General features: G+C 61.4%; 1 protein-coding gene across 2 annotated transcripts; it reads left to right on the forward strand.

Moving 5' to 3' along the window:
- On the forward strand, positions 1-27,426 carry PITPNM1 (phosphatidylinositol transfer protein membrane associated 1). Of its 2 annotated transcripts, none has more exons than XM_048854391.2 (24): positions 1-221; positions 2,519-2,611; positions 2,799-3,013; positions 3,506-3,627; positions 4,198-4,422; positions 5,029-5,340; positions 6,211-6,306; positions 6,630-6,737; positions 7,556-7,617; positions 8,088-8,332; positions 10,331-10,520; positions 10,856-10,963; positions 11,373-11,533; positions 11,922-12,109; positions 19,140-19,310; positions 19,774-19,923; positions 20,887-21,035; positions 21,211-21,321; positions 21,779-21,895; positions 24,402-24,550; positions 24,849-24,998; positions 25,172-25,355; positions 25,786-25,914; positions 26,217-27,426. In XM_048854391.2, the coding sequence occupies exons 2-24, from the start codon at positions 2,534-2,536 to the stop codon at positions 26,469-26,471; spliced, it is 3,675 nt and encodes a 1,224-aa protein (XP_048710348.2). In that variant the 5' UTR covers positions 1-221; positions 2,519-2,533; the 3' UTR covers positions 26,472-27,426. The 2 variants fall into 2 exon arrangements, with proteins under 2 accessions (XP_048710348.2, XP_074985299.1); XM_075129198.1 differs by having other exon boundaries at positions 204-221; positions 2,785-3,013.
- Positions 27,427-27,904: the final 478 nt, after the last annotated feature.

Consider the following 27,904-nt stretch of genomic DNA (forward strand, 5'->3'; position numbering starts at 1 on the left):
GCTCCCCCCGCACGGAGCCGGCCGCCGGAGGGAGGTGGGGGCCGGCGGTGACGCGGGCAGGCAGCGAGCCGAGCCGAGCCGAGCCGAGCGCAGCGGCCGGGCTGCAGCCGCCGAGCCCCGCGAGATGCTCCACTGCGCGGCGCGGAGGGGGCCGCGCTGCAGCAGCCGCGGGACGGCGAGGGCCCGGCTGGTGCAGTGAGAGCAGCCCGCGCCGCCAGCAGGTGGGACTGGACCGCCAGGGGGCGGCTGCGACCCGGGCGGGAGCGGAGCGCGGGGCCTTGGCCTCCAGGGGGCGCCGACTGCGACACGATCGGAAGGGGGAGGCATGGGGAAGGGACCTTTCCCCTCTAGGGGGCAGCGCCTGCAACCTCACGGGGTGGGGGATGGGCATGGGGCAGGGACTGGGGGGAGCGCCTGCAACCTCACGGGGCGGGGGATGGGCATGGGGCAGGGACTGGGGGGCAGCGCCTGCAACCTCACGGGGGGATGGGAATGGGGCAGGGACCTTTCCCCACTAGCGGGCACTGGCTGCAAACTCAGGCGGGAGATGGGGAAGGGACCTTTCCCCTCTAGGGGGCATTGGCTGCAACCTGACCAGGGGCAGGGATGGGACAGGGACGTTTCCTTTCTTGGGGGTGCTGGCTGTGACTTCACCCCAGGGAATGGGGCATTGACCTTTCCCTTCTAGGGGGCACCAGCTGCAACTTGACTGGGGGTGGGGTGGGGCAGGGACCTTTCCCCTCTAGGGTGCACTGGCTGCAACCTGATCTGGGGGCGGGGGGATGGAGAAGGAACCTTTCCCCTCTAGGGGGCACTGGCTGGGACCTGACCTGGTGGGGGTGGAGGGATGGGGCAGGGACCTTTCCCCTCTAGGGGCTGCTGGCTCTGATCCAGCCCCAGGGCAAGGACCTGGCTGGCTCAGGGGGTAGCAAATGGGACACCGGGCCTTTCCCCTCTAGGGGAGCTGGCTGGGCATTGTCCCCCAAGAAAAGTCTGGGTGTCCCATTGCTGGGCTCTAGTCAGTAGCTGCCTGTGGTGAAACTGGGAAGGGGGGTTCAGGCTGGGTGGAGGGTGTTGGTATCCCAGACCCACATGTTTGCTGTTGGGGGGAGAAGGATTGGTGGCCTGGGTGGAATGGAGGGGAGGTTTTGTGCCCAAGCCCAGGTAGGGGGAATGTGGGGCGGGAGGTTTAATGCCCCAGGTGGAGGGGGAGTGAGTGGGGGGGGGGAGGTTTGGTGGCCCGGGTGGGAGGCTTGGTACTATCAGCCCAGGCAGAGGTGGGCTGTGTGGGGAGGAGGTTTGGTGCCCCGGGGTCATGAAGGGGCTGAGTGGGGGAGGTTTGGTGGCCCAGGCCCAGGCAGGGGCTGTGGGGGCGGGGGAAGATTGGTGCCCGGGGCAAGGGTTATGGGAGGGGAGATTTAATGGCCCAGGCAAGAGTTCGCATGGGAGGGAAGGTTTTCTGTCCTGGGCCCAGGTGGGAGTTGTGGGGAGGGGTGAGGTTTGGTGCCCCAGGCCCAGGTGGGAGTTGGGGCAGGGAGGTCTGGTGCCTCAAGCAGGGGCTGTGGGGGAAGGTTTGGGGACCCAGGCCCAGGTGAGGGTTGTGGGGAGGTTGGTGCCCCAGGCAGGAGTTTTAGGGGGGCGGGGAAGGTTTGGGGACCCAGACGAGGGGTGTGTGTGTGTGTGTGTGAGGTTTGGTGCCCCAGGCAGGGATTTTTGAGGGGGTGGGGGTGGTTCCCCAGGCAGGGGCTGGGGGAGGGGTTTGGTGTCCTGGGCCCAGGCAGGGGCTGTGCGGGGAGGTTTCGTATCCGGCTCCAGGTGGGGGGAATGTGCAGAGGGAAGTTTGGTGCCCTAGGCCCAGGCAGGAGTTGTGGGGGGGAAGATTTGGGGCCCCGGACCCAGGCGAGGGTTGTGTGGTGGGGGGAGGTTTGGTGCCCCAGGCAGGGTTTTTTTAGGGGGGTTGGTGCACTGGGCCCAGGCAGGGGCTGGGTGGGGAGGTTTGGTGGCCTAGGCGCAGGCAGGAGTCATGTGGGGCAGGTTTGGTGGCCAAGGCCATGGGGCTGCGGTGCCCACACTGCTGTGTTCCCTTGGCTCCGGGAGCAGCCCCCCCACCAGCCCTGGGCTGCCAGTAGCATCCAGCTAGTTTGGGGGTTGGAACTGGTCAGGGGCCCAACCTTGCCTGGGTTGGGACCCAGGAGTCCAGACCTGTTCCTTGATGGTGCAGAACTGGGCAGGGTGGATACGAGAGGACCTGACAGCGTGTGTGGGGAAGAGGGGGGTGGAGGGGAGATGGCCCCCCAGCCTGTTGCCCCCCCCTTCCCTGCACATCGCTATGGAAACGCATCAGGCAGGATGGATTTTTAAGCAGGTCACATGGGGATTTGCTTCTTGGTCCCCATCCCCCATCCTATGGGCCAAGCAGCCAGAAGGGAGGGAGGAGGGTTGGGGCAGGGATGGCCCTCTGGGGCGGAGGTCTGTGAGGGGGGGCAGTGGGGATCTAACTCCTTGCCCCTGTCCACAGGCCCTGCCAGTCACCATGCTCATCAAGGAGTATCACATCCTGCTGCCTATGAGCCTCGAGGAGTACCAGGTGGCCCAGCTCTATATGATCCAGGTGAGGGGAGGGGTCTGTGTGCGGGTGCGGGGCGAAGTCTGCCTGTCTGTCTGGGTGCAGGGTGGACTCCGGGTGGACAGCAGGGACTGGATCTGTCTGTCTGGGAGGGTTGGCACCGGGGGGCAGTTGGGGTGGGACTGGTTCCAGGGCCCAGGTTGGAGCCAATGGGTCAGTGTCTCCCCTCCAGAAGAAGAGCCGGGAGGAATCCAGCGGGGAGGGCAGCGGGGTCGAGATCCTGGCCAACCAGCCCTACAGTGACGGCCCGGGAGGCAGCGGCCAGTACACCCACAAGATCTACCACGTGGGCTCCCACATCCCCAGCTGGTTCCGTGCCCTGCTGCCCAAGGCTGCCCTGCAGGTGGAGGAGGAGTCATGGAATGCCTATCCCTACACACGCACCAGGTGCAGCATGGCGCGGGGTGGGGGAACAACAACAGGGTGTGTGAGGCCAGCTGAGCGGCATGCAGGGTAGAGGGCAGGCAGCTGAGGAACATTGGTAGCAGTGTTCAGGGGGCTGCCTCCTTGCCCTGTCCCCTTGCCCCTGCTGTGTGGTTGGTTGGGAGCACTCGTCTTGGAGCCACCCCAAAGTCCCTTGCAGGGCCAGGGGACCGGCACAGAGTAGGGGACAGCCTGCAGCGCTGTGGGGCCCCACCTCATGCTGCACTGATGGCCCCAGGGGGTGGGATGTGGGGTGGGCAAGACCAGGGGAGAAGCTGGGGGTGGGGCTGGTGCAGGCCCCAGGGGGTGGGGTGTGGGGAGAGTGAGGCAGAGAGGGAGGTGGGTGGGGTTGGGGCAAGGGCTGGAGCAGGGTGGGGGTGGGGCTGGTCAGAGCTGGGGCAGGGCAGAAGCTGCCCATTTTCACCCCCCTGTTCCCCCATCTCTCCCGTCTCCCAGATACACCTGCCCCTTCGTGGAGAAGTTCTCCATCGAGATTGAGACCTATTACCGGCCCGACTCTGGCAAACAGACCAATGTCTTCAACCTCACGGCAGCCGAGAAGAGGCAGCGGATTCTGGGTAAGCACTGCTCGCGAGAACAGCTCCCACGGGGCCCTCCAGCCCCATACTGGGTGGGCCAATCTGTGCCTTTACGCTCAGGGCACCTGGCACCGGTGCTGCTCCACCAAGACGGTGAGCAACAGAGCCAGCCCCCAGGGGAGAAAGCCCGTGAACAGGGCACAGACCTGCCTCACAAGTACCTTAGTTGTACGGGAGCTCAGTGCTGGGGCAAGTCCGGTGGGTGGGGCTGGAGCCTGGAGAGCTCCCACTCCCTACTTCTGAGTCTGGGGTTTGCTGGAGTGGGGAGAAGGTGTCGTCTTGAGCCCTGCCGCCCGAGTGTGCTCTACCCCAGAGTTCTGTGGGGCTGGGAGGGCAGGCGTTCTCCCCACTCCTTCACCCACTAATCTCCCTCCCTTCTGTGCGCCCCCCCACACACTGCTCCAACCCCCCGTTCCATTGCTCTGCAACAAAAACGTTGGGGAATGGGCCCGGTATTTTCCCTGTCCATGGGGGGCTGCAGCGGGTGAGACCCCTGGCACTGGGGCAGGCAGGTGCCGTGTGTGGGTCCTGACTCCCTGCTACCCCCAGACACCATTGACATTGTGCGGGACCCCATCTCGCCCAACGAGTACAAGGTGGAGGAGGACCCCAAGCTGTATCGCTCAGCAAAGACAGGCCGGGGGCCGCTGGGTGACGACTGGCTGGAGGGGGCCGTGGCTGCCGGGCCCCTCATGTGCGCCTACAAGCTCTGCAAGGTGGAGTTCCGCTACTGGGGCATGCAGTCCAAGATCGAGCAGTTCATCCACGACGTAGGTGAGCGCTGGCCCCAGTCCCCTGGCTTCCCTGCTCCTTAGCGATGCCCCCCCTCCACCGGTGCTCTCCCTTCGCTGTGCCCCGGTGCTGCCCCATAGCACTGCGCCCCGCTGCATTGCCCCTTAGCGCTGCCCTGGTGCTGCCCCCTGGTGCAGTCCCCACCCGCCTTAACCTCCAGGCCAGTGTCACTGCCTCCCATACCCAGCACTGCCCCTTAGCGTTGTGGCCCCCCCACCCTCCTAGCATTGGCCCTCCTACTCCTGATCCCCTGGCTTTGCCACCCAGCCCTACCCGGGAAGACCCCCTGATGCTGCTCCCTGTGACTCGCCAGCCTCCTGTTATAAGGCTGGGGGACCCAACCGGGGGAGGGGGAGCTGCTCACACAGCCTGCTGGGTCACACTGATGTAGCAGAGCCCTTTTAAGGGGATCCCAATTCCTTGATCCCCGCCATGGAATCCCCCCATTGGAGCTGCACATTGGGCCACTTTGGCTCAGGCAGGGGGAGAGCTGGGAGGCCCGGTGCTGGAGGGGTGCTCTGGCGGGGGGGAGCAGCGGGGGAGGAGTGCTCTGGCTGTGCCGCACTCTCCTGCCCCTCCCCCCCCCAGGGCTGCGCAAGGTGATGCTGCGGGCACACCGCCAGGCCTGGTGCTGGCAGGACGAGTGGACGGAGCTGACCATGGAGGACATCCGGCAGCTGGAGGAAGAGACGGCCCGCATGCTGGCCCAGAAGATGGCCAAGTGCACCGAGGCCGAGGAGGCGGCGGCTGCCCCCAGTGCTGAGGACCGGGCCGAGCTGGGCAGTGTTGATGGGCAGGACCGAGCTGAGGGGCAGGGGCTGCCCGATGCCTCCCCCGACGACACCTTTGCCAAGCAGTGGTCAACGTCCTCCCGCTCCTCCTACTCCTCCCAGCATGGAGGTGAGGGGGCCAGGGCGGGGTTGAATGCTGGGGGCGTGTGGGGAGTGAGCTGGCAGGGGCAGGAGTGACGGCGAGCAGGATGGGCGGGCTGGTAGGAGGTGGGGGTGCTGCGAGGAGTGGGGTGGAGGCCTTGGCATGGAGTGGGATGGGAGCACTGGCTGGAGGGTTGCAAGGGATGCTGCAAGGAACAGGGCAGGGCTGCTGGCAAAGGCACTGTGGGCAGTTGGGCAGAGCTGGGGGTGATGGGGATGTGGGGCAGGGCTGCTGGGGGGCAGGGCACTCGGGGGGGGAAGGGTGGGGTGCTGGCAGGAGGGCCGGGGGACAGGATGCTCATGGGGGAGCAGTGGGGTCTGCAGAGGTGCTGGGGGCTGGGGTGCTCACAGGGACAGCATGGTGCTGGCAGAGAGATACTCAGGGGGAAGAGTGGGGCTGCTGGCAGGGGCGCAGGGGGTGGGGACACTGGGGGATGGGGCACTAGTGGGTAGGGGCACTCGGGGGGAGGAGTGGGGTCTGCAGAGGGGCTGGGGTGCTCAGGGGGACAGTTGTGCTGGCAGAGGTGCGGGAGGACAGGTACTCGGGGAAAGGTGGGGTGGGGCGCTAGGGGAGAGTGGCACTTGGGGGGATGGGTGGAAGGGCTATCAGGAGCACTGGGGTACAAAGGCGCTCAGACGGGGGTGGGGTTCTGGCAGAGGCACTGGGGGACAGGGTGCTCGGGGGGGGAAGGGGTGGGGTGCTGGCAGGGCGCTGGGGGATGGGACATTCAGGGGGAGGGGTGGGGTGCTGGCAGGGGGGCTGGGGTGGGTTGCTGGTGGGAGAGCTGTGGGGCGGGTTCCCCAGTCTCTGGTATCTGACCCCCATCCCATCCTCTAGGGGGGGTATCGCCCCAGAGTCTCTCAGAGTGGCGCATGCAGAACATCGCACGGGACTCGGAGAACAGCTCAGAGGAGGAATTCTTTGATGCACACGGTACAGAGAGTGGAGGGGAGTGGTTCCCCTTTCCTGGTGGTTGGTGTGCCTGGGGGGAGTCTCCCATTTCTCGGAAAATATCTCTGCTGGGGGAGTCCCCTATTCCTAGTGGCAGGTGTGCAAGTGGAGTCCTGCATTCCTGGGGGTCTCTCTGCTGGGAGGTCCCCCATTCCCAGGTGCACATGCCGGGGGGGTCCCCCATTCCCAGGGGCAGGTGCAAAGAGAGTCCCCGATTCCCACGGGTGTCTCTCCCGAGGGTCCCTCATTCTTGGGGGGGTCTCTTTGGGGAGTGTCTCAGTCTCATGACCCACCCTCCCCCACAGAGGATCTGTCTGACAGTGACGAGGTCTTTGCCAAGGAGATGACCAAGTGGAACTCCAACGACTTGCTGGACACGCTGGACCGGCCAGGAGAGCTGGACGAGGGTCTGGGTGAGCATGGGGCAGGGGGAGGGTCGGGGCAGGGTAAACACGAGAATGGCCCTACTGGGTCAGACCAAAGGTCCATCTAGCCCAGTATCCTGTCCTCCGACAGGGGCCAGTGCCAGGTGCCCCAGAGGGAATGAACAGAACAGGTCATCATCAAGTGATCTATCCCCTGTCGCCCATTCCCAGCTTCTGGCAAACAGAGGATAGGGACATCATTCCTGCCCATCCTGGCTAATAGCCATTGATGGACCTATCCTCCATGAATTTATCTAGTTCTCTGTTGAACCCTGATATAGTCTTGGCCTTCACAACATCCTCTGGCAAGGAGTTCCACAGGTTGACTGTGCGTTGGGTGAAGAAATACTTCCTTTTATTTGTTTTAAACCTGCTGCCTATTAATTTTGTTTGGTGACCCTTAGCTAGTTCTTGTGTTAATAGAAGGAGTAAATACACTTCCTAAAGGACAGGGGAGTGGGAGGGTGGGGGATAGGGTAGGGGGACAGGATGGCAGGAGGGTGGGGCAGGACAGTAGGAGGATAGGGCTGTTGAGGGAGGCAGGGCTTCAGGTGGGCAGGGAGGCAGGAGGGTGGGTGTTGGGATAGTGTAGAGGAACAGGGTGGTGTGAAGGTGGCAGGTGGCATGGGGGGAGGGTGGCAAGAGGGTGGGAGGTGGGGGAGTGGATCAGAGTACAGCAGGGTGAATGCCAGGGCCCCCGTGGTCCACCCAGCACCCCAGGGTAGCGGGGTTAGGATCCAGCAGCTGGGCCTGGCCCGTGGGGCACCTCCCGCGCCAGCAGGCTCACCCGGGCTTTGTCTGTGCAGGAGATGGAACCAGCGTGGCCAAGCCCAGTGGCAATGGACTGACCGGGGCCAGCTTTGCCGAGGTGTGTGCCCCCTGCCCTGGCCCCAGCCCTACCCCCCACCCCACCCACGGCCCACCTGGTGCTGACTCCAGCCCTGCTACCTGTCTTGTCTCACCTGCCCCAGCCCCTGCCCCACCCCATCTGGTCTGACCCTCTCCTTGCAACCCAGATGCCACTTGCCTTTTCCCCTAGGAATCACCAGCCATGGCCTCCCCTGGCACAGACACCCCCGACCCCAGTGGGGGGCAGAGCTGGCTGCTCACAGTCCAGTGTGCCTAGAGCAGCTGCGTGGGGCCAAGTGGGGGCTCTCTGACCCCAGTCCAGAGCTGCGTAAGCTGGCTAACCTGGTCCTCAGGGAGGTGCTTCCCAAGTGCCCACTGTGGGCATCATCGTCCCCCTGCACCAAGGGGCACCGTTATCTCCCCTCCCCCCTCACAAGGGCCATGCCTCCCCGTCCCTGCCTGCCCCACTGACGGCATGTGTTTCCGCAGGGTGGCTCTGTGGAGAGCGTGGCACAGGCTTGCCGAATCCACGCGCTGTTCCTGATCCTGCACAGTGGGAACATCCTGGACCAGGGTGCGGGCGAACCAGGCTCCAAGCAGGCTGATGTGCAGACGCTGGCCTCCACCTTCGATGCCGTCGCCCGTGTGCACTTCCCCGAGGCGCTGGGCCACGTGGCGCTGCGCCTGGTGCCCTGCCCACCCATCTGCGCCACCGCCTACGCCCTGGTCTCCAAGTATGTCCTCCCCCCTGCAGGGGGCACTGCCTGCAGTCAGGGCTGGCCCCTGTGCCCCAGTGCGGCACTAGGGGTGCTGTGCTGCGGGGAGTAGGTTGGGAACTCCATGGGGGCACTCTCCCTCAGCCAGTGCTGGCTCTAGCATGGCACTAGGGGGGCTGCACTCCTGTATCAGCAGATGAGGTGGCTGCTGGGTAGGGTGTTGCCCAATCCTTTGGATGGGTGAATAATAATTGCATTGATTGCCAGTTGATACTAATGTAACGAGCTGGGGGTACTGGGGGTCTCATCCCAGAACCAGGCTCCACAGAATTAAAACTGACAATTCAATATCTTGTAGGGAACCTCGGGTGAATGGCAAAGACTCTCCCGCTGTGGGCAAAGCAAAGTCATGGCAATTTTTAGTCATGCAATCCATAGACAGCAAAGCTCCAAACCCCATAGTAGGACACAGTACTAGGGGCCCCTTTGGTGCCATTCCGTGCGTGTGCTCATCTACTCACGCCCTTCCTTGGGGACCTGGTGGGGAGAGAGAAAGGACCAGCCATGTCCCTGGCCTGCCCAAGGAGTCCGATGGTCCAGACCCCCGTCGCCCAAAGGTCGGTGGTAGATAGCCGTGGAGAGCTGAAGGGTCACTTATGGAAAGCTAGCGCCCGCTGCGTGGTGGCTTGGCCTATTCTAGAGCCTGGGCAATATCACGAACGTTCGTTCTGATGCCCAGCCTTCGGTGTCCAATCTATCGTCCTCACCCTTGTAATATCGGGGTGACCGTATCCTGTTGGTTAACACATCAGTGCCTTTTAGCTCATTGTCATATAGGTCACCTATTGCTAGGGCCCGACCAAATTCACGGTCTGTTTTGATCAATTTCATGGTTGTAGGATTTTAAAAATCGTAAATGTCATGATTTCAGCTCTTAAAATCTGAAATTTCAGGGTGTTGTAATTGTAGGGGTCCTGACCCAAAAAGGAGTTGTGGGGGGTGTCACAAGATTAGTGTGTGTGTGGGGGGGCGTTGTGGTACTGCTACCCTTACTTCTGCACTGCTGCTGGCAGCAGCTCTGCCTTCAGAGCTGGGCTGCTGGAGAGCTGCAGCTGCAGGCCGGGAGCCCAGCTCTGAAGGCAGAGCCCCCGCCAGCAGCAGCCCAGAAGTCAGGATGGCCTGGTCTGGTATTGCCACCCTGACTTCTGGGCTGCTGCCAGCAGAGCTGGGCCCTCAGTCAGCAGCCCCCACTCTCCGGCCACCCAGCAGCGCAGAAGTCAGGGTGGCATGGTATGGCATTGCCACCTTTACTTCTGCACCGCTCCTAGCGGGGCGCCGCTTTCGGAGCTGGGCACCTGGCCAACAGCCGTCGCTCTCTGCCCACCCAGGTCTGACAGCAGCACAGAAGTAAGGGTGGCAATACCGCGGCTCCCCCTAAAATAACCTTGTGACCCCCTGCAACTCCCTTTTGGGACAGGACCCCCAACTTGAGAAACGCTGGTCTCCCTCGTGAAATCTGTATAGTACAGGGTAAAGCACACACAAACCCAGAGTTCACGGTTCATGGCTGTGAATTTGGTAGTGCCTTACCTATTGTTCAGGCAAGTGGGTGGTTCGACATCTTCCAGCGATTCTGTCCCAAAATACCCCAGCGCTCCTGCGGTCACCTGGTACTGTTATGACCCAACTCTCTCTCGAGCAAGCTATTCCCAGCTCCCCAAACCTCTGGTAACGGTCAGGCCATTTTCTCTATACTGAGGGCCATGTTACTCATGCTAACTCGCTTAAGCCAGTGTCTTACAGGACACAGGCCTGTGGGTTCCTTGTGTTCCTGCTGAGCTAAATCACAGGCTCCATGGGCTACAGTGGGTGGTGGTCCTATGGGCGCAGGGCCCTGCCCAGCTGCCTGTGCCATCCCTCAGCTGGCATGGGAGGGGCTGCCTTCCGGCGATGGCACGGGGCATGGGGGTCTCCAGGCAGCAGCCACCTCTCTCACCACTAACCCCTCACCCCCAGCCTCAGCCCCTACAGCCATGATAGGGACAGCTTGTCCAGCAGCCAGGACCACATCCCATTGGCCGCCCTGCCCTTGCTGGCCACATCCTCCGGGAGTTACCAGCATGCCGTGGCCACCACCATCGCCCGCGCCAACCAGGCCCACAGCGCCTTCCTGCACTCCACTGAGGGCTCCGGCTTCTGTGGCCAGGTCAGGGGGCAGCACTGGGGGGAGGTGAAGAGGGGCACAGTTGGGAGGAGGGTGGGGCTGAAGCTGTGGGGATCAGGGTGGGGATTGGCTGTGGGGAGTGGGATGGGGGAGTTGTGAGGATGGGGGTCTCTGGCTGTGGGGCTGGAGAAGGGAGCACTGGCTGTGGGGGGCGGAGTGGAGGGCACTGTGAAAAGTGGGGGTTGGTGGCTGTGGGGGACGCTGTGGGACGGGGAAGGGTGAAGGGGGCAGCGGCTGTGGGGGTGGGCAGGGCCAAGTGGGCTATGACTATGGGGCATGGGGTCCCTCCCGGATCGGACGGTCCCTTCCTCCAGCAGGTGGTACTGATTGGTGACTGTGTTGGGGGCATCCTGGGTTTCGATGCCCTGTGCCAGAGCCGGGCGGGCACTGTGGGGAGCCGGAGCAGCAGCCGCCGGGGCAGCCTGGTGAGTGCCTGGGCCCCTCTTTGCCAAGGGAGCTGGGGTGGCTCTGGTAGCCCCTCTATGGGATCCTCCATTTTCACATCACTCTACACTGCCCCATACCCACCCCCCTGAGCGCTGGAGCCTGCTGGGCTGTCCGTGGCCCCGACCCTTTACATGGTGGGGAGGGAGCAGCAGCTCAGGAAGCCCTGGTCTGGGATGGGGACGAACCTCTGAGAGGTGATGGGGTCCAGGGCACCGAGGGCCTCCTGAGGTGGGGACAGTGCCCATGATAGGTGGGGGGTGGCCCTGGCCCCGTGGGGGTGGGGTGCCCGCGATGGGGTGGGTGGCCCTGGCCCCGTGGGGGTGGGGTGCCCGCGATGGGTACTGTCCCAGCCGGGTGCTGCTCTCTCACTGCTCACCCACTGCCCAGAACTTGGAGCCGACCTCCCCGGAGCTGGGCAGCAGGAAGGACCCGCTGGCCGAGGGGGCTGGGGGGACGGGACGGGCCAGCCCGGAGCCTGGGGTGCTCCCGCCCCCCCCGGAGCACAGCGACGTGGACTCTGTGCGCCAGCAGCACACCTTCCTGTGCAGGTGAGAGCACCCGGGGTGGGTATTGGGGGAAGGGAAGGGGGAGGGGTGACCCCTCCACAGGAGGTCACTGGCAGGACTGGAGCAATGGCTCTGGGCCCCATGGCACAGCTCACCCCAGTCGGGGGGCAGGAGATTGACCGCGTGGGACAGCTGCACCCCAACCCCATGGGAGCAGCACCAAGTGGACATGCACAGAACCAGACCCCTGCCCTGGGGCTGGACAAGAGCCGGTGCCCCCGGAGGGGAAAGGCCCCGTGTCCCATTCCCCACTCCCCGAGCCTGCCAGTCCCCCTGCCCTGGGGCTGGATCAGAGCCAGTGCCCCCTGGAGGGGAAAGGCCCCGTGTCCATCCCGGTGCCTGCTGGAGCCTGCTCTCCTGTCCTCTCCAGCCTGCAGGCCAGCGTCCCCCAGGGGGAGGGGGAGCTGCGGCCCAGCAGTTGCTCCTCGGGCTCAGCGCTGGACGGGGGCGAGGGCACGGCCGCCCGCCTCGACTTCAAGGTGTCCGGCTTCTTCCTGTTCGGCTCGCCGCTGGGGCTGGTACTAGCTCTGCGCAAGACTGTCCTGCCAGCCTTGGATGGTGAGGGTCCCTCGCGCCAGCCGGCCCCGGCCTCTGCACCCCCACAGGGCTCCCCCGGGGCCGACACCAGGCCTCCTCTCTTCCTCCAGCGCTGACCCTCCCCCCCCCCACGCTTCTCTGGTGCAGGCACTTACCCCCTACACACGCACACTTGCGCTCCCCCCGGCACAGGCTCCCAGGGGGTTCGATGCCCTGGCTGTTACCCAGTGTGAAGGTCACACAACCCACGGCCGTGCCTGTCTCGGCGTACCCTTAGTGCGCCAGGCCCTCGGCTCAGCCTTTTCCAAGGGCGAGGCCTGTGGCTTCAGCCCCTGAGACGGCCCTGCTTCTCCCCGGGGGTCCCCAGCGGGTCCATGTGAGCTCAGGCCCCTGGCAGAGCGATGGGCCCCACAAGGATCTGCAGGGAGAGAGCACGCCCTCTCCCACAGTCTGCATTTGGCAGGCCCCTGGAGGCCACTTGGGGCCGCGTGAGGAAGCCAGACTTCATCACAGTCCCATTCCCTGCCCTTGCCCAGAGCCTCTGGGGTCCACTGCCCCTGCCCGTGCCCTGGACGGCCACGCTCTGATCATAGCAATGTCGGGCTGGAAGGGGCCTCGAGAGGTCAACTCTGTCCCCTCACACTGAGACAGGGCCAGGTAAATCTAGACCATCTCTGACAGCTGGGGTTTGTCCCACCTGCAGGGATGTGGGCTGCCCCCCAGCTTGTAAACTGTCCCTCGGAGGAACCCTTGAGTGCAGCAGCCCCCCAGGGGTCCCACCCTTCCTCCAGGGCCAGCCACGCAGCCTCACCACCTCCGAGACAGAGCCTCTGGGCTCCAGCCCTCCTGCTCCACCCTGTGAGCTCTGCCTGGCACATCCTACTGAGCCACACCCCCGGGAGAGACCTGGCCATTCTTCGGGGCCCAGTGCCCCCCCAGCCGGTGTGGTATTCGCAGTGACACTTAGCAGCCTTTTCAGAACAGTGTCAGGTTATGAGTCATCTGGGACTCTGCCTAGGGAGGCCCTTAGGGCCACAGATAGAAAGGTTAAGATCCCGTTCAGCTGGCCAGGCCATGGCCCCCTGAGCCGAGCTGGCCTACGAGCTCTTTGCTGGCTCTCTCTCCAGTCTTTGTCCATCCCAGGTGAGAGCTGCTGAGTCTCCCCAAAAGCCAGCTCTTATCCCAGCCATGTGCCAACTTTCAATCCCTTGTCCGGCTCCTGCAGAGCCCTCCTGAGCTCACATGTGCCGCCTGCCAGCTTCCCTGGATCGGTGTCAGTTGTTTGGTCCTTGGGGCTCTTGTGGAATGGGTCAGTATCAGACAGTCCTTTACCCCACAGCACCCCCTTCGTACCACCCCAGGGAGGTACGTGACAACACCTCGGGTCCCCTGCTCTGCCCCAGGAGCAGCTTAACCCTGTTGCCCCCATTGGGTACTGGCCCCATGACAAATCAGTCCCTGCTGTGCAGATCACTCCTCAAAATACTGCAGAGAATTCCCACTTCGGCACATCAGCCTACTCCAGAGCTTCTCTAACCCTAGCGTTTGAAAGGCCTGTCTAATACCTAGCCTCGATCTCCCTTGCTGCAGGTTAAACCCATTGCTCCTTGCCCAACTTCAGTGGGTGTGGAGAACAGTCCTGGTTATAAAACCCCGTAGCAGAGTTGAGGAGCATTATCAGGTCCCCCCTCAGTCTTCATTTCTCAAGCCTGAGCATGTCCAGTTTCTTCAACCTTCGCTCACACGCCAGCGTTTCTGAACCTTTGACCATTTTCGTTGCTCTCCTTTGGACTCTCTCCAGTTTGTCCACATCTGTCTTGCGTGCGGCGCCCAGAACTGACTGAGCTCTGTTCAGTGAGTCCTGCTGGGATGGACACCTGAGAGAGACTCGTATACACACACACCCCTTAAGCATCTGCAGTGACTGTAAAGACAGCAGGGATTATGAGTCAACTGGAACGCAGCATAGCGAAAAGAAAGTTACAGCATTGTGGTTACCCAGAGGCCCAGCCAAGTGGTGTGTCCCCCTTGGCTCCCTCTCTGTCCTCTGTTCAAGTTCCTGGCAAGTCCCAGCTGGCTCCTCCTCCGTCTTTGTTCCCCACCTGGTGAAACAGGGCTGGCTTCCTGCAGAGGGGTGGGCCATCCATTGTCATGAGTTGCTAAGTACCAACTTAGCAAATGTACCAAATCCAGGTGACTGGATATGCCGTTGTCTTCACAGACTCTCCATTGAGCTGGGCCAGACCCCAGACAGGTAGGCATCAGTCACACCTGCATCTTGAAGCCCGCGGCCTTGCAGACAGTAAACAATCCTCCCCACACCCCAGGTGACTATGCAGCATATGGGGGAAACTGAGGCACACATAGTATTCATACAAAATATTACGGAAAATTCTCCCTCCGTCACACATACACACCCCAGAATGACATTAGCCATCAGCTGCATCCTAGTGTGGGCTCATATTCAATTTGTGATGCACAGCTGCGCTGGTTCCACGTCCCCTCGCGTTGGCTGCCAGGCATTCATGGAACCACATCCAGTCGCTGGACCCTCCCTCCTCTTATTGGAGGATAGTTGGGGATAGTGCTTCCAGCAGCACCCCTTCACCGGTCTGGTCCCCAGAGGGGAAAGGCAACCTCTTCACAGCCAGTGTGTTTGGGGCCATCGAAAGTGAGCAGGGAAACTGAGTCACGTATATTATTCATGCAGACATTATAGATGTTCCTGCATTCTCCATGTTGCACCCTCTTTCCAGGTGACCCCACCCCACCCCAGTGACCAAGGGAAGTTGGACCTTGTGTCAGCAGTAACATTCACATTCCCCCTTCACGTGACTCTCTTCCAGATTGTCAGACTCCATCCTAACAACTCAGCATTCAACCCTTTCATTTGCTGTAGCCAGGTGAGACGTGAATGGTCAGTACACACAGTACACTGCTGCCCAAACAGTTTCGGCTGCAGCTTCTTCAGGGCCCACCCACCGGCCAGACCTCCTTTCTCCGGGGTGACATAGCTCTGTCCCCTGGGGTAGTAGTTTCTTGCTCAAGGGTACAGTCGGGTGTCTCTCCCCCTTAGCACTGGCCTGCATCAGCACCACACCCAGCCCTGTGTCTGAGGTAACTCATCCTAGTTTCCAAAGTCTGAGTTCACCCGTATTGAGTCTGGGCTTAGAGCCTCCTTCAGTGCACTGCTCGGCCAGACCACCTTGTCCAGCTCCCCCTGCTTGTACAGTTTGGTTATGGGAGTTGCTAGGGCACTAGGGTGGAGCACAAACCTCCCGTAGTGCCCTGCCATCCCAATCAAGGCCTGGGCCTGTTCTTGGTTTGGGGAGCGGCTCAGTCCCTAATCGCCTCCACCTTGGCAGGTCTGGCCTTGTGCTGCTGCTCCCAGGCACTTGTGGCCCAGGCACGACATCTCTGTGAGCCCCACTTTACACTTGTCCACCTGAACAGTCGCTCCTGCCTCCTTCACTCCTGGGCCATGTGTCACGGAGCCACGGGCTCGGTGCTACATCCCCAGCTTTGGAAGAGTCTCTGGGGGAACCCCTTCAGTGTGCCCACCTCGAGGGACATCTCAGAGGGGGGCCCCCTCGAACCCCCACTATCCCCCATTGCCCAGTCACCAGGGATTAATGCACCTCACCAAGCATTTGCAGTGACGCTCACACAGCGTTGTCAGAACGGTGGGGTTTATTAGTCAGCTGGAACACAGCATAGGAAGCCCTTAGGTTAGCACAGGTTGGTCAGCCCAGGGCCCAGCCAAGCTCTAGTGAACCCCATGGTTCAAGCTCTGTCTCTGAGTCTGACCTCATTAATCACATCCCGGGCGAGCCCCGACTCCTTCCAGCAGCTGACTCTTATCCCCACCTCCCACCTTGTCAGGCCTTTGTTCTCCAGCTGGAGGAAGTCACTCAGCTTCCCTGCTGAGAGATGGGGAAATCCATGTCCCTCGGGTTGCTAGGTGTCACAGTCCTGGTGGTTGGCTTTCCATTTTCTTCATAGATTCTCTGTTGATACGGGGTCAGCCTCAGCCAGTCCTTTTTAGTGACCCATCCCGGCTCAGACAGCTAGGCGCTATTCATACCTATGTCTCTTCACCTGCCTGAGAGCAAATAGTTCTTTCATCCTCCCACTGGGTAGCCTTGCAAAATATGAGGGAAACTGAGGCATGGGCAAGATTCATACAAATAGTATAGACAATGCCCACTCTGTCACAACATGTTCCTCCCAAGATCTGTGAGAGTGAGGGATTGTTCTTCAGGATAGATTGTAGATCCTTGATGATGCATTGGAGAGGTTTTAGTTGGGGGCTGTAGGTGACGGCTAGTGGCGTTCTGTTACTGTCTTTGTTGGGCCTGTCCTGTAGAAGATGACTTCTGGGTACCCTTCTGGCTCTGTTAATCTGTTTCTTCACCACCCAAATGCAAAAAAAAAAAACCCTTTGAACCCAGGAAAGAGCACTTGGGAATTCCTCCCTGTGGGGTACCCTCAAGCCCTTTCACCCCCCTCTGGGGAAGAGCTGAGAAAGAAAACAAAAAAATTAGCTCTTGCCACCAGCTAATTAATCCCAACTGTGCATACAAAATGATGAGAGTCTAAATTAACTGTTGCCACTCAAGAAAGAGATCTTGGAGTCACTGTGGATAGTTTTCTGAAAACATCCACTCAATGTGCAGCAACAGTCAAAAAAGCAAAGTGAATGTTAGGAACCATTAGGAAAGGAATAGACAGAAAATATGATGCCAGTATCTGAATCTATGGTAAGTACACACCTTGAATACTGTGCCCAGTTCTGGTCGCCCCATCTCAAAAAAGATATATTAGAATTGGAAAAAGTACAGAGAAGGGCAACAAAAATGCTTAGGGGTATGGAACAGCTTCCATACAAGGAGAGATTAAAAAGATAGGGACTGTTTTGACTAAGGGGAGGATGTGATAGAGGTCTATAAAATCATGAATAGTGTGGAGAAAGTGAATAGGGAAGTGTTATTTACCCCTTCACATAACATAACGTAACTAGGGATCATCCAATGAAATTAATAAGCAGCAGGTTTGAAACAAACACAAGGAAGTATTTCACACAATGCACGGTCAACCCATAGAACTCATTGCTGGGGATGTTGTGAAGGCCAAAAGCATAAGTGGGCTCAAAAAAGAATGAGATAAGATCATGGAGGGTAGGTCCATCACTGGCTATTAGCCAAGCGAGTCAGAGACGCAACTAAACTTCTGGCCACCAGAATCTGGAACTGGATGACAGGGGATGGATCACAAGGGGGGAGGGATAGCTCAGTGGTTTGAGCATTGGCCTGCTAAACCCAGAGTTGGGAGTTCAATCCTTGAGGGGGCCATTTAGGGATCTGGGGCAAAAATTGGGGATTGGTCCTGCTTTGAGCAGGAGGTTGGACTAGATGATCTTCTGAGGTCCCTTCCAACCCTGATATTCTATGATAATTGCCCAGTTGTGTTCATTCCCTCTGACACCAGTCACTGTCAGAAGATGGGATACTGGGCTAAATGGACCATTGCTCTGACCCAGTGTGGTCGTTCTTATGACCCACAAGCACCAGAGAAAGGTTGACATGAAATTAGCCCCCTGGCTGGTAACTGCCTTGCTGGGGAAGCCTACCGCTCAGGGTAGCGAATGGTGACAAACGCCACCACCAGAATGTTTTTCTTCCCTGAGCAGGGAGTGGGGGTCTGTGCTGTGGGCCCCATGCCGGCAGCCACCTTCTGAAAAGATTCCTTTAGGGACTGTTCATAATCCCCCCATCGGCCCCTCCCAGTTGGCCGCGTGGCCCAGGAAGGGAGTGAGGCTACGCAGCCTGTCTGAAGGGGGATCCGGTTCACAGGTTGCCTCGGAGGGAAAGGATGCACCTTGAACAGGGTCACCAATCCAGCATCTCTCTCCCAGTGGAGTTGGCCCCCTGAGCTCTCTGCCACACAGCCTCTTGCTTCTCAGGCCTCCATTGCCAGGGCCTGCTTCCCCTGCTGCTCTTCGGCTGCTTGCCCTGCTCAGCCAGCTACTGCTTCTGCAGCCCCAGACGCCGGCCCTTTGCTTCCAGCTTTTGCCTGCTCTAGTTCCTGGGCTGGGGCCACTGCAGCTGTCACTCTTGGCCTCTCACCTCTCCTCTGGGGTGTCTGGGTCTCCATTCCCTAAGGCTGGTGGATTGGGCCGCTCAGAGCCTCACCTGGGCTGGAACCAGGGTTCTTTGCCAGATGTCCTGGAGCAGGCCTCCCGGTGTCTGCACTGCTCTGCCATCTCCCTCATGGGGAGTTGTTTAGATGTCATTTCTCCTGCCATTTCTTTTTTCATAGATTCCCAGGCCAGAAAAGCCCATTGTGATCAGCTAGTCTGACCTCCTGTCTAGTACAGGCCAGAGACCGGCCCCAAAATAATTCCTAGAGCAGAGCTTTTAGAACAAACATCCCATCTTGATTTAAACACTGGAGAACCTACCACGGCCCTTGGCAAATTGTTTTAAGCTTGTTTCTGTGGCCGGGGCCACTGAAAGTGGGAAATGACACCCACCGCTGTCATCAAGCTGGCACAGATTTCCAGGGTCTCTGCTTTGCCCCAGCCTTTATACAGACACCTCTGGGGTGTCCCCTTTATTGAGCTAGGGCCAGCTCTGTTGCTCCAAGACAGGGCATCTGGCACCCCTGCTTCCCCCCATGGCTCTCCAACAGAGAGGGGGCCCCCTCATTCCCCTAGGTGCCGATCCCACCCCCTGAAACATTTGTTCCCGCTGCCTTGCCCCCACCCCCCACCCCCACCCCCTAAGTGCAGGAGCCTCTCTCCCCTGTTGCGCTCACTCCCCCTGGATTGCTCACATCCCCACTCGGCACAGGGGCCACTGCCCCCCATCGCTTGCCCCCCTGCATCACTGCTCCCCTCCCCTGCATTGTTCACTCAGTGGGTGACCCTTCCTGCATTGCTTGCTCACTCCGCACTTCCCCCACAACCAAGGTGCAGGGGCTGACCCCTCCCCTGCATAGCTCACAAACCCCTTCCCCCTGGTGCAGGCATTTAACCCCCCTGTCCCTGCAGTGGCCCAGATGCGCCCGGCCTGCGAGCAGATCTACAACCTGTTCCACGCAGCCGACCCCTGCGCCTCACGCCTGGAGCCCCTGCTGGCCAAGGCCTTCCACGCCGTGCCCCCCCTGGGCGTGCCTCGCTACCAGAAATACCCGCTGGGCGACGGCACCTCGGCACTGCTGGGTAAGGGCTGGGAATGGGGGGCGGGGACGACAGGATCCCTTTGGGGCAGTCTCAATGGGAGCATGGGGGTCCACAGGGGCTGGAGGTAATATTGTGGGGTAAAGGGGGGGACAGTGGAGTTTGGGGGTTCCCTCTGGGATGTCCCCTTGGGGTGGGCAAGTGGGGGATGTGACAATGGAAGTTAGGGGTCCTTCAGGGGGGCAGTGAGGGTTAAGGGGGCCCCTCTGGGATGTTCCCTATTGCCCCCCTGAGGGACAGTGGGGGCCTGGGACAGCGGGGTTTGGGGGTCCCCTCTGGGTTGTCAGGGTGGTGGTTGGATACGGGGTCCCCTCTGGGTTGTCTCTCAGGGGGACAGTGAAGATTGGGGGGTCCCCTCTGGGTTGTCTCCCAGGGGACTGTGGGGGGCAGGGTCCCTGGGGTTGCTGTGCTCACCCTGTTCTCTCTCTCTCTCTCCCTGGCTCAGCTGAGGCCCTGCAGACTCATTCCACCCTCTTCCTGGGTGACTTGGAGCTGACAGCTCCTACCACCCCTACCAGCTGTTTTGGAGGCTTCTGGAGAGGCAGCGAGACAGGAGAGCCTCCCGCCCCCTCCAGCACCAGCGAGGTCGTCAAGAGTGAGTGCGACCCCTCCCCCGCCCACCTAGCTCGTTGCCTAACCCCCCCGACCCCTCCAGCACCAGCAAGAGTGACGTGAGGGAGTCGGGGGGATGGAGCATTGAGGGGGGTACAAGACAGGAGGCTGTGGGGTATGGGGTAGGTCTGGGGTGCTGGACTGCAGGGCAGGGTATGAGGGGTAGGCTGCAGGTCTGGGGTAGGGGGTGTAGGCAGGAAGTGGGGGATAGGGGCAGGTCTGGGGTAGGGGGTGCAAGGTGGAAGGGACAGAGTACAGGGCAGGTCTGGGGTGAGGGGTAGGGGGCATCTCAAGGGTGGATGGTGTAGGCCAGGGGATGAGGGGTAGGGGCAGGTCTGAGATGAGGGGCACAAGGTGGAAGGGGCAGAGTATGGGGCAGGTCTTGGGTAGGGGGGAGCAGTGCAGAAGGTGAGGGGGTAGGGAACAGGCCTGGGGTGGGGTACCAGGTGGAAAGAGCGGGGTACAGGGCTTGTCTGGGGAGGGGGTACTGGAGAGAGGAAGCGGAGTACAGGGCTGCTCTGGGGTGGGGGTACTGAGTGGAGGGAGTGGGATACAGGGCTGATCTGGGGAGGGGGTACCAGGTGAAAGGAGCGGGGTACAGGCCAGCCTGGGGGGGGTGCCCGGGAGAAGGAGTGGGGTACAGGCCAGTCTTGGAAGGGGGTACCTGGCAGAGGAAGCAGGGTACAGGGCCGGTCTGGGGAGTGGGTACTGGACCAGTCTGGGGTGGGAGGTACCGGGTTGAGGAAGCGGGGTACAGGCCGGTCTGGGGAGGGGGTACCGAGCGGAGGAAGCAGGGTACAGGTTGTTTTGGGGAGGGGGTACCGAGCAGAGGAAGCGGGGTACCAGTCCAGTCTCAGGAGGGGATACCAGTCCAGTCTGGAGTGTGGGTACCGGGCAGAAGGACCAGGCCGGGGTACAAGTTCTCCTGACACTGCTCTCCCTGCAGTCCTGGAGCGGTGGTGGGGCCCAAAGCGCATTGATTACTCCCTGTACTGCCCTGACGCGCTGACCGCCTTCCCCACCATCACCCTGCCGCACCTCTTCCACGCCAGCTACTGGGAGTCCTCCGACGTGGTAGCCTTCATCCTGCGCCAGGTGTGCCTGAGGGGTCCGGGAGGGGAGGGGCCAGCGGGCCTGGGGGCAGGGTCGGTGGCACAGAGGGTGTCGGGAGCAGGGTGGGGAGCATGCAGTGGCCGGGGCCCTGTCGCCGGGGCGGGGCGCGGGCAGTCGCTGTCTGGCGGGGGGCGCTGAGGCTGTGCTGCTATTGCAGGTGATCGAGAAGGAGCGCCCCCAGCTGGCGGAGTGCGAGGAGAGCTCCGTCTACAGCCCCGCCATCCCCCGCGAGAAGTGGCAGCGTAAGCGGACACAAGTGAAGATCCGGGTACGCGGCCTCCACCGGCCTGAGGCTGGGGCAGCTGGCCTGTGCCCGAGCAGGGGGCTGCATGGGGAGACCGGGGTCGGGGCAGGAGATGGTGCTGCTGGGGTGGGTGGGCTGAGGATAGTCGGGTGAGGGCAGTGGGGGCCCAGGCAGAGTGGAGTGGGGCAGGGGCCCGGGGGGCGCGAGCGGAGAGGTGGGGTTTGAGTGATTGGGTTTTGCTGGCGGGGGTTAAGTCAGCGGGGTGATGCCGAGTCAGCAGTACTCCATTGGCCCCCACAGCTGGGCTGGGCTGGGCTCCGAGGGCACAGGGCTCTGGACGGGACGCTGGACTCAGCCCCAGCTGTGCTGCCTGAGCTCAGGCAGGCCCCCTGGGGTGGGGGGCAGAGAACACAACAGCCCTTGCGGGCGTGGGGTGGGGGTGGGGAGCAGCCGCCACTGACCCCCCTGCTCTGCCCCGCAGAACGTGACGTCCAACCACCGAGCCAGCGACATCATCGTGTGCGAGGGGCGGCCCCAGGTGCTGAGTGGGCGTTTCATGTACGGCCCCCTGGACGTGGTGACACTGACTGGGGAGAAGGTACCGGCACCGTGAGGGAGAGGCGGGGTCCCACGTGGGGGCTGGGAGCGTGAACCCTGGCACTAGTGCCCTGGGGTGCCATGCAGCTGTGGACTCCGTTCCTGGCTCCTTCCCTCTGTCAGTCCAAGGCCAGAGCCCTGGGTCTCTCCAGCTGAGTCCGCATGGGTGTCCCGCCGCTGGCCTTCCCGGCTGCTCGGTGCCGATTGGGGTTCTCTATTTGCACCCTCCGTTGGTCTGGGTCGGTTTCGCCCAGGCCTCCGATGACCCATTCCTCCCCACCACACTGGCAGTCATGTGACACAAACACCTCAAGCCTCCTGCTCGCCTCAAGAGCAGATTTCACCCTTCTGCACCCACTGGCCAGCAATGCAAAGTACAGGGGGAAACTGAGGCACACGTCGGCCTCATAAAAACATTAGAAAACTCTCACTTCGTAGCCAATATTCCAGTGGAAGCTAAGAAGAGAACCCTTTTACTGAGCCCAAGGAGCCTTAGCTACTAATTAACACTGGGCTGTTCTCAGGTCAGCGCTCACCTTGGAGGGCATTTCTCACAACTGGACACTTGGTTATTCCCAACCAACCTGTTTATTAATTGGCCAGAGCCACCTTAGCATACCAGCAGCAGTGCACCACTCGAGCGTAGATACAACCACCGTTTCAGCTCTGTCCTGCACAGCCTTGCAAGCGGTACCGTGGGGTTGAGGACGAGCAGTTAGATCAAGGAGCAATGCAGAGCAGCCGGGTTTCTTTATAATCATCACTCAGCAATTCTTCTGCCCCGAATACACGGACACTCCTGCCCAGTATTTCACCGGGGAGAAAGGAACCGCTTGTCTTTCGAGCCCCTCACACTGCTATGGGTGTGGATTGGTCCCAGAGTGGATTGAATCATAGAATATCAGGGTTGGAAGGGACCTCAGGAGGTCATCTAGTCCAACCCCCTGCTCAAAAGCAGGACCCATCCCCAATTAAATCATCCCAGCCAGGGCTTTGTCAAGCCTGACCTTAAAAACTTCTAAGGAAGGAGATTCCACCACCTCCCTAGGCAACGCATTCCAGTGTTTCACCACCCTCCTAGTGGAAAAAGTTTTTCCTAATATCCAACCTAAACCTCCCCCACTGCAACTTGAGACCATTACTCCTTGTCCTGTCCTCTTCCACCACTGAGAATAGTCTAGAACCATCCTCTCTGGAACCACCTCTCAGGTAGTTGAAAGCAGCTATCAAATCCCCCCTCATTCTTCTTTTCCGCAGACTAAACAATCCCAGTTCCCTCAGCCTCTCCTCATAAGTCATGTGTTCCAGACCCCTAATCATTTTTGTTGGTTCAATGCTCAGGCCTACAAAGAAGAGCGCGCAAAGCGTGGTGGTTAAATCCAACACGTGGCTGCCCGAGGTGTTGCTAGGGCATGTACACTCAACAAGCCAACCTGCAGATATTTCTGTTAAAGAACAGGGGGGAAATGAAATCTCATCCCTTCTTCTTCTCCTGCGAACCCTGGGCTGGGGGCGAGTCGTTCATCTCTTGGTGCTGTGACCGTGGCCGAGAGAAGAGGCTGCCTGCAGAGGGTGCAGCTAGCTCTGGGGTCCCCCAGGGTGACCTCAGTTTTATATGCCGCTTTCCAGCTCTGAGTTCCTCTGCTGTCCAGGAGATGGCGCTGGTGTGTGACACATTGCAGAGAGCGAGGGGTGTTGCTTTGATTCATGGCCAGGCCTGGTTCATAATGAGCCCAGTGCCCCCTCGCAAGCAATTTCTCTTAGTGTTCCAGAGTCTGGTTCTGGTGAGGAGCTGTGCAATTCCTGTCATTCCTAGAGAGCCCCGGTCACCTCCAAAGCACGCACACCACCCCCTGACAGATCCCTGCAGTCTGGTGGGCCCAATGCCCCAGCCCCGGATGATCTCTGAGACCTTTGCTGCCACACCCTTCAGGCTTGTCCCAGGGTCTCAGACGTCCCAGGGAGGAACAAGCCGGAGGGTTGGCGAGGAGAGGAGTGGCTTTGTCTCCCAAGGCAGGCAGCTGCACGCTGGCGTCAGCGAGGGCTAGCTGGTTGAGACTTCTTGGACTCTCAGGAACATTTTTGGGTCACCCTGCAAGCTGTTCCCAGCTCCTTAAACTTATCTATTCTCCCCTGGCCCTTGGCTCACGCCTGGGAGCAACTGCTCCTCTCTGTCACCTGGCAGGGGCTCTTAGCTAGACTAAGCGAATTGGACGTCTCATCTGTGAGTGAACTAGGGCAGTCTTTGGGGAGAGTGTCTGACAGCAGCTGGGAGATCCCTCGCAGGTATCACTCGACGTTCCTGAGAACGGTGTCATTTAGCTTTAGCCTAATTCTAGACTCAAGAGAGGTAGCCGGGGTCTCCAGACAAGAGGTCTCAGCCACTCCAAGGGGAAGCTGGACATTTGGGTGCTGCACAGGGTGATCTTGGATCCCGGGCAGGCCGAGGAGTCGTGAGAGCAGTGGCTGTTAACAGCCAACGTTAACGCCTGCGCGGCTTCTGGCAGGTGGACATCTACATCATGACGCAGCCGCTGTCGGGGAAGTGGCTGCACTATGGCACCGAGGTGACAAGCAGCAGTGGGCGCCTGGCCTTCCTCATCCCGCCCGAGAAGGCACTGGGCATTGGCATGTACCCTGTGCGCATGGTGGTCAGGTGAGACCCCCGCCCTCTCTGTGTGCATGTGATCCTGGGGAGGGACGCACTGGGAGTGGGGCTGTACCAGCAGCCTGGCAGGGAGAGCCCTCAGGGGAAGGGCCGGGGAAAGCAGTGTTGGGAAGGGGTGAGGGGAAGCTGTTGGAGCCCAGGGACACCTCTGGGTAAGGCTTGTGGGAGCCCCCGCCCCCGGCAGTGTGTGTGCGGAGGAGGGGGAGATCTATGTGCAGGGGCGGGGGGGGGTCCTGTGGGCTCCCATGTCCCGCTCGGTCCCTGACGTGCCCCCGCTCCCGTGCAGAGGGGATCACAGCTACGCCGAGGCCTTCCTGACGGTGGTGGCACGCAGCACTGAGGCGGTTGTGTTCAGCATCGACGGCTCCTTCACAGCCAGCGTCTCCATCATGGGCAGTGACCCCAAGGTGCGGGCAGGCGCCGTCGACGTTGTGCGGTAGGTGCCCCCAGTGACACCCGCTCCCTCCCCCCGGGTAACCCTCCCACTCCTGTCCCTATGCCCAGCAACCCCCTACCACCTGCTAACCACCTTCCCGCTGCTTTCCTCTCAGCTCCTGCCCCCCCCAGCTCCCCACGGCCCCCCATGATGCTCATGTTGTGTTGCCCCAGGCATTGGCAGGACTCGGGGTACATGATCATCTACGTGACAGGGCGGCCTGACATGCAGAAGCACCGCGTGGTGGCCTGGCTGTCACAACACAACTTCCCGCACGGTGTCGTCTCCTTCTGCGATGGCCTCACCCACGACCCCCTGCGCCAGAAAGCTGCCTTCCTGCAGAGCCTGCGCACCGAGGTGGGGCCCGCGCCCAGCGCTGCGGGGGACAGGGCACAGCCAGGGCTTGGGAGTGGCGGGGGGCAGGCCAGGCCGGGGCTCAGTCAGTGCCAGGGGGTGGCACAAGAGGGCAGGGTTTGGGTGGGGCTTGGGGATCATGAGGGGGCGGGGCTCGTGCAGCATGAGGGGTGGGGCTTAGGTGGTGTGAGGGGGTGGGACTTGGGACAGCACGAGGAGGTGGAGCTTGGGGTATGGGACTCAGGTGGTGCTAGGGGGTGGGGCTCTAGTGGCACAAGGGGGCATGGGTCAGGTGGCACGAGGAGGCGGGGTTGAGGGGATGTGGGGGCAGGGCTCAGGTGGTGCTAGGCGGCGGGGCTCGGGCAGCAGGAGTGGGCGGGGCTCGGGTGGTACGAGGAGGTGGGGTGCCAGGCTGAGTACCCATGTGCTGCAGGCAGAGGTCACCATTGTGGCTGGCTATGGCTCCACGAAGGACATCTCGGTCTACAGCTCCCTGGGGCTCTCGCCCACCCAGATCTACATCGTCGGGCGCACCGTCAAGAAGTTCCAGAACCAGTGCCAGGTACGCGGACACCAGGGGGTACAAGTCGCAGTCCCCGGGCAGCGGACTAGCTGGCTCAGGGACTGGGACATGGGGCCTTTCCCTTCTAGGGGGCGCTGGCTCTGGTCTGGCCCCAGGGCAGGAGACTGGCTGGCTCGGGGGGGGTGGGGAATGGGACACGGGAGTCCCTTCCAGAGGGCACAGAGCGCCTGGGCTGAAGGGTGGGAGGCAGTGGTGCCCATGGCATGGAGACAGTGGGGGCTGGGCCCCAGTGCTCTCCTGTCCAGCTGCCCCCATGCTCGGTCTGTTGCGTCTGTCCGCAGTTCCTGTCCGAGGGCTACGTGGCGCACCTGGCCCAGCTGGAGACGGCGTCGGTGGCACATTCGCCCAAGGGGGCACCGCGGCCCACGCTGGGCAAAGGCACCTACGGCTGCCCCGCCCCTGTCGACTTCCTGCGGAAGCAGAGCCAGCTGCTGCGCTCGCGGGGGCAGAGCCAGGCAGAGCGCGAGGGGGGCGCCCCGGCTCCGCCCCGTGCCAAGGCCCGCAGCATCAGCCTCAAGCTGGAGAGCGAGGAGTGAGCCCCCCGCGGCTTCCCGGCCTGGAGCAAGTGCCGCGCCCGCAGGAGGCGACGAGGGCGTCCGGCACAGAGCGGGCGCTCCGATGGGACCACGTGCCGCACCGCAGCGCCGGTGCGGGGCAAGAACTGTGCATGGGGGCCAGAGGAGCCCCCCAGCACTGGGCATGGCCTGCCCCCCATCTCCCTGGGCTCCCCTCCCCCACCCACACTTGGGCATGGCCTGCCTGCCACCCACAACCCCCTGCTCTCCCAGCCCTGGGGTCCCCTCCCCCACCCACAGCCTCCCCTGCTCTCCCAGCCCTGGGCCCAACCTCCCCTCCTCCACCGCAGCTCTGTTGGTGCCCCTCAGTCCTGACCCACAGACCTCTGCCAGCCCATCCCTGAGACCCCCTTGTTGCCCATGCTGCTCTCTGGAAGCTAGTGGCTGTCGTGTGGCTGGGTTTCCCAGGGGAAGGGTGAGTCGCTGCTGGGAATTAGGGTGTTGGGCCTCTCCACCCTGCCCCCCATGCAAGGCCTAGATCTGGCACATTTGCCCCTGGACCCTGGTGACCCCATCACAGCGACTGGGAGGAGGGGCAGCTGCCCCTGTCTCTGGGCAGCTCCTGTACCCCACAGTCTGCATGACCCAGCCTCCCTGCACAGAGACCCCACCCATGCACCCAGCCCCGGCTGTGTCCTGTGTGATGCTGGATCCCAGAAGCAGGGCCAGACGGCCTGGGCGTGAGTTTAGGCCATGCGCCCCAGCTGGGCACGGTACACCCCCACCCAGGGACAGGGGGGTTCATTATTTATTTTTGTTGGTGTCGGAGTTAGTGAGGGAGAGGCCAGGCCCAGAGGAGGTGGGGTCTGGGGGGGAGGGGCAGAAGGATTCATGGTTCTTTGTTTTTTTTAAAAAAATGTGTAAATGTGGAATAAAAATGTAAAAATAAATAAACAGAGAATGGTACAAAGAAGAAGGGCTGCTTCCTGGGGGCGAGGAAGAGGAATACAGGGTGGCAGGGGGGAGCTTTATGTGACTGGAGTATTAAAATCACGAGTTATAACCTATTCAGCAGGGAGCGAGGCCTTGTCCAAGACTTGGAAGAAAATGATCTCAGCTGCTCATGGCCCAGTGCCCTACCTGGTAGAGCAAAGAGGGGTATTGGCGGGTGTCTGCTGCAGCCACCAAACCACACTAGCGAGTGGGATGGCTGCTCCTTACGCACTTGTCTACTGTGTGTGTGTGTGGGGGGGGGGCTGTGATCGGGGGGGGACTTCAGTTTGAATGCCATGTGCTGGGGGTAGGATTGCCAACTTTCTGATTGCAGAAAACTGAACATCCCGGCCCTGCCCCCTAGGCCCCCCCCTTCTCTGAGGCCCTGCCCCTGCTCACTCCAGCCCCAGTCCCTCTGTCACTCACTCTCCCCCCACCGCCGCTCACTTGTTCATTTTTAC

Source organism: Caretta caretta, chromosome 6 (genome assembly GCF_965140235.1).
Source record: "Caretta caretta isolate rCarCar2 chromosome 6, rCarCar1.hap1, whole genome shotgun sequence".
In the NCBI taxonomy this organism is placed as follows: Eukaryota; Metazoa; Chordata; order Testudines; family Cheloniidae; genus Caretta; species Caretta caretta.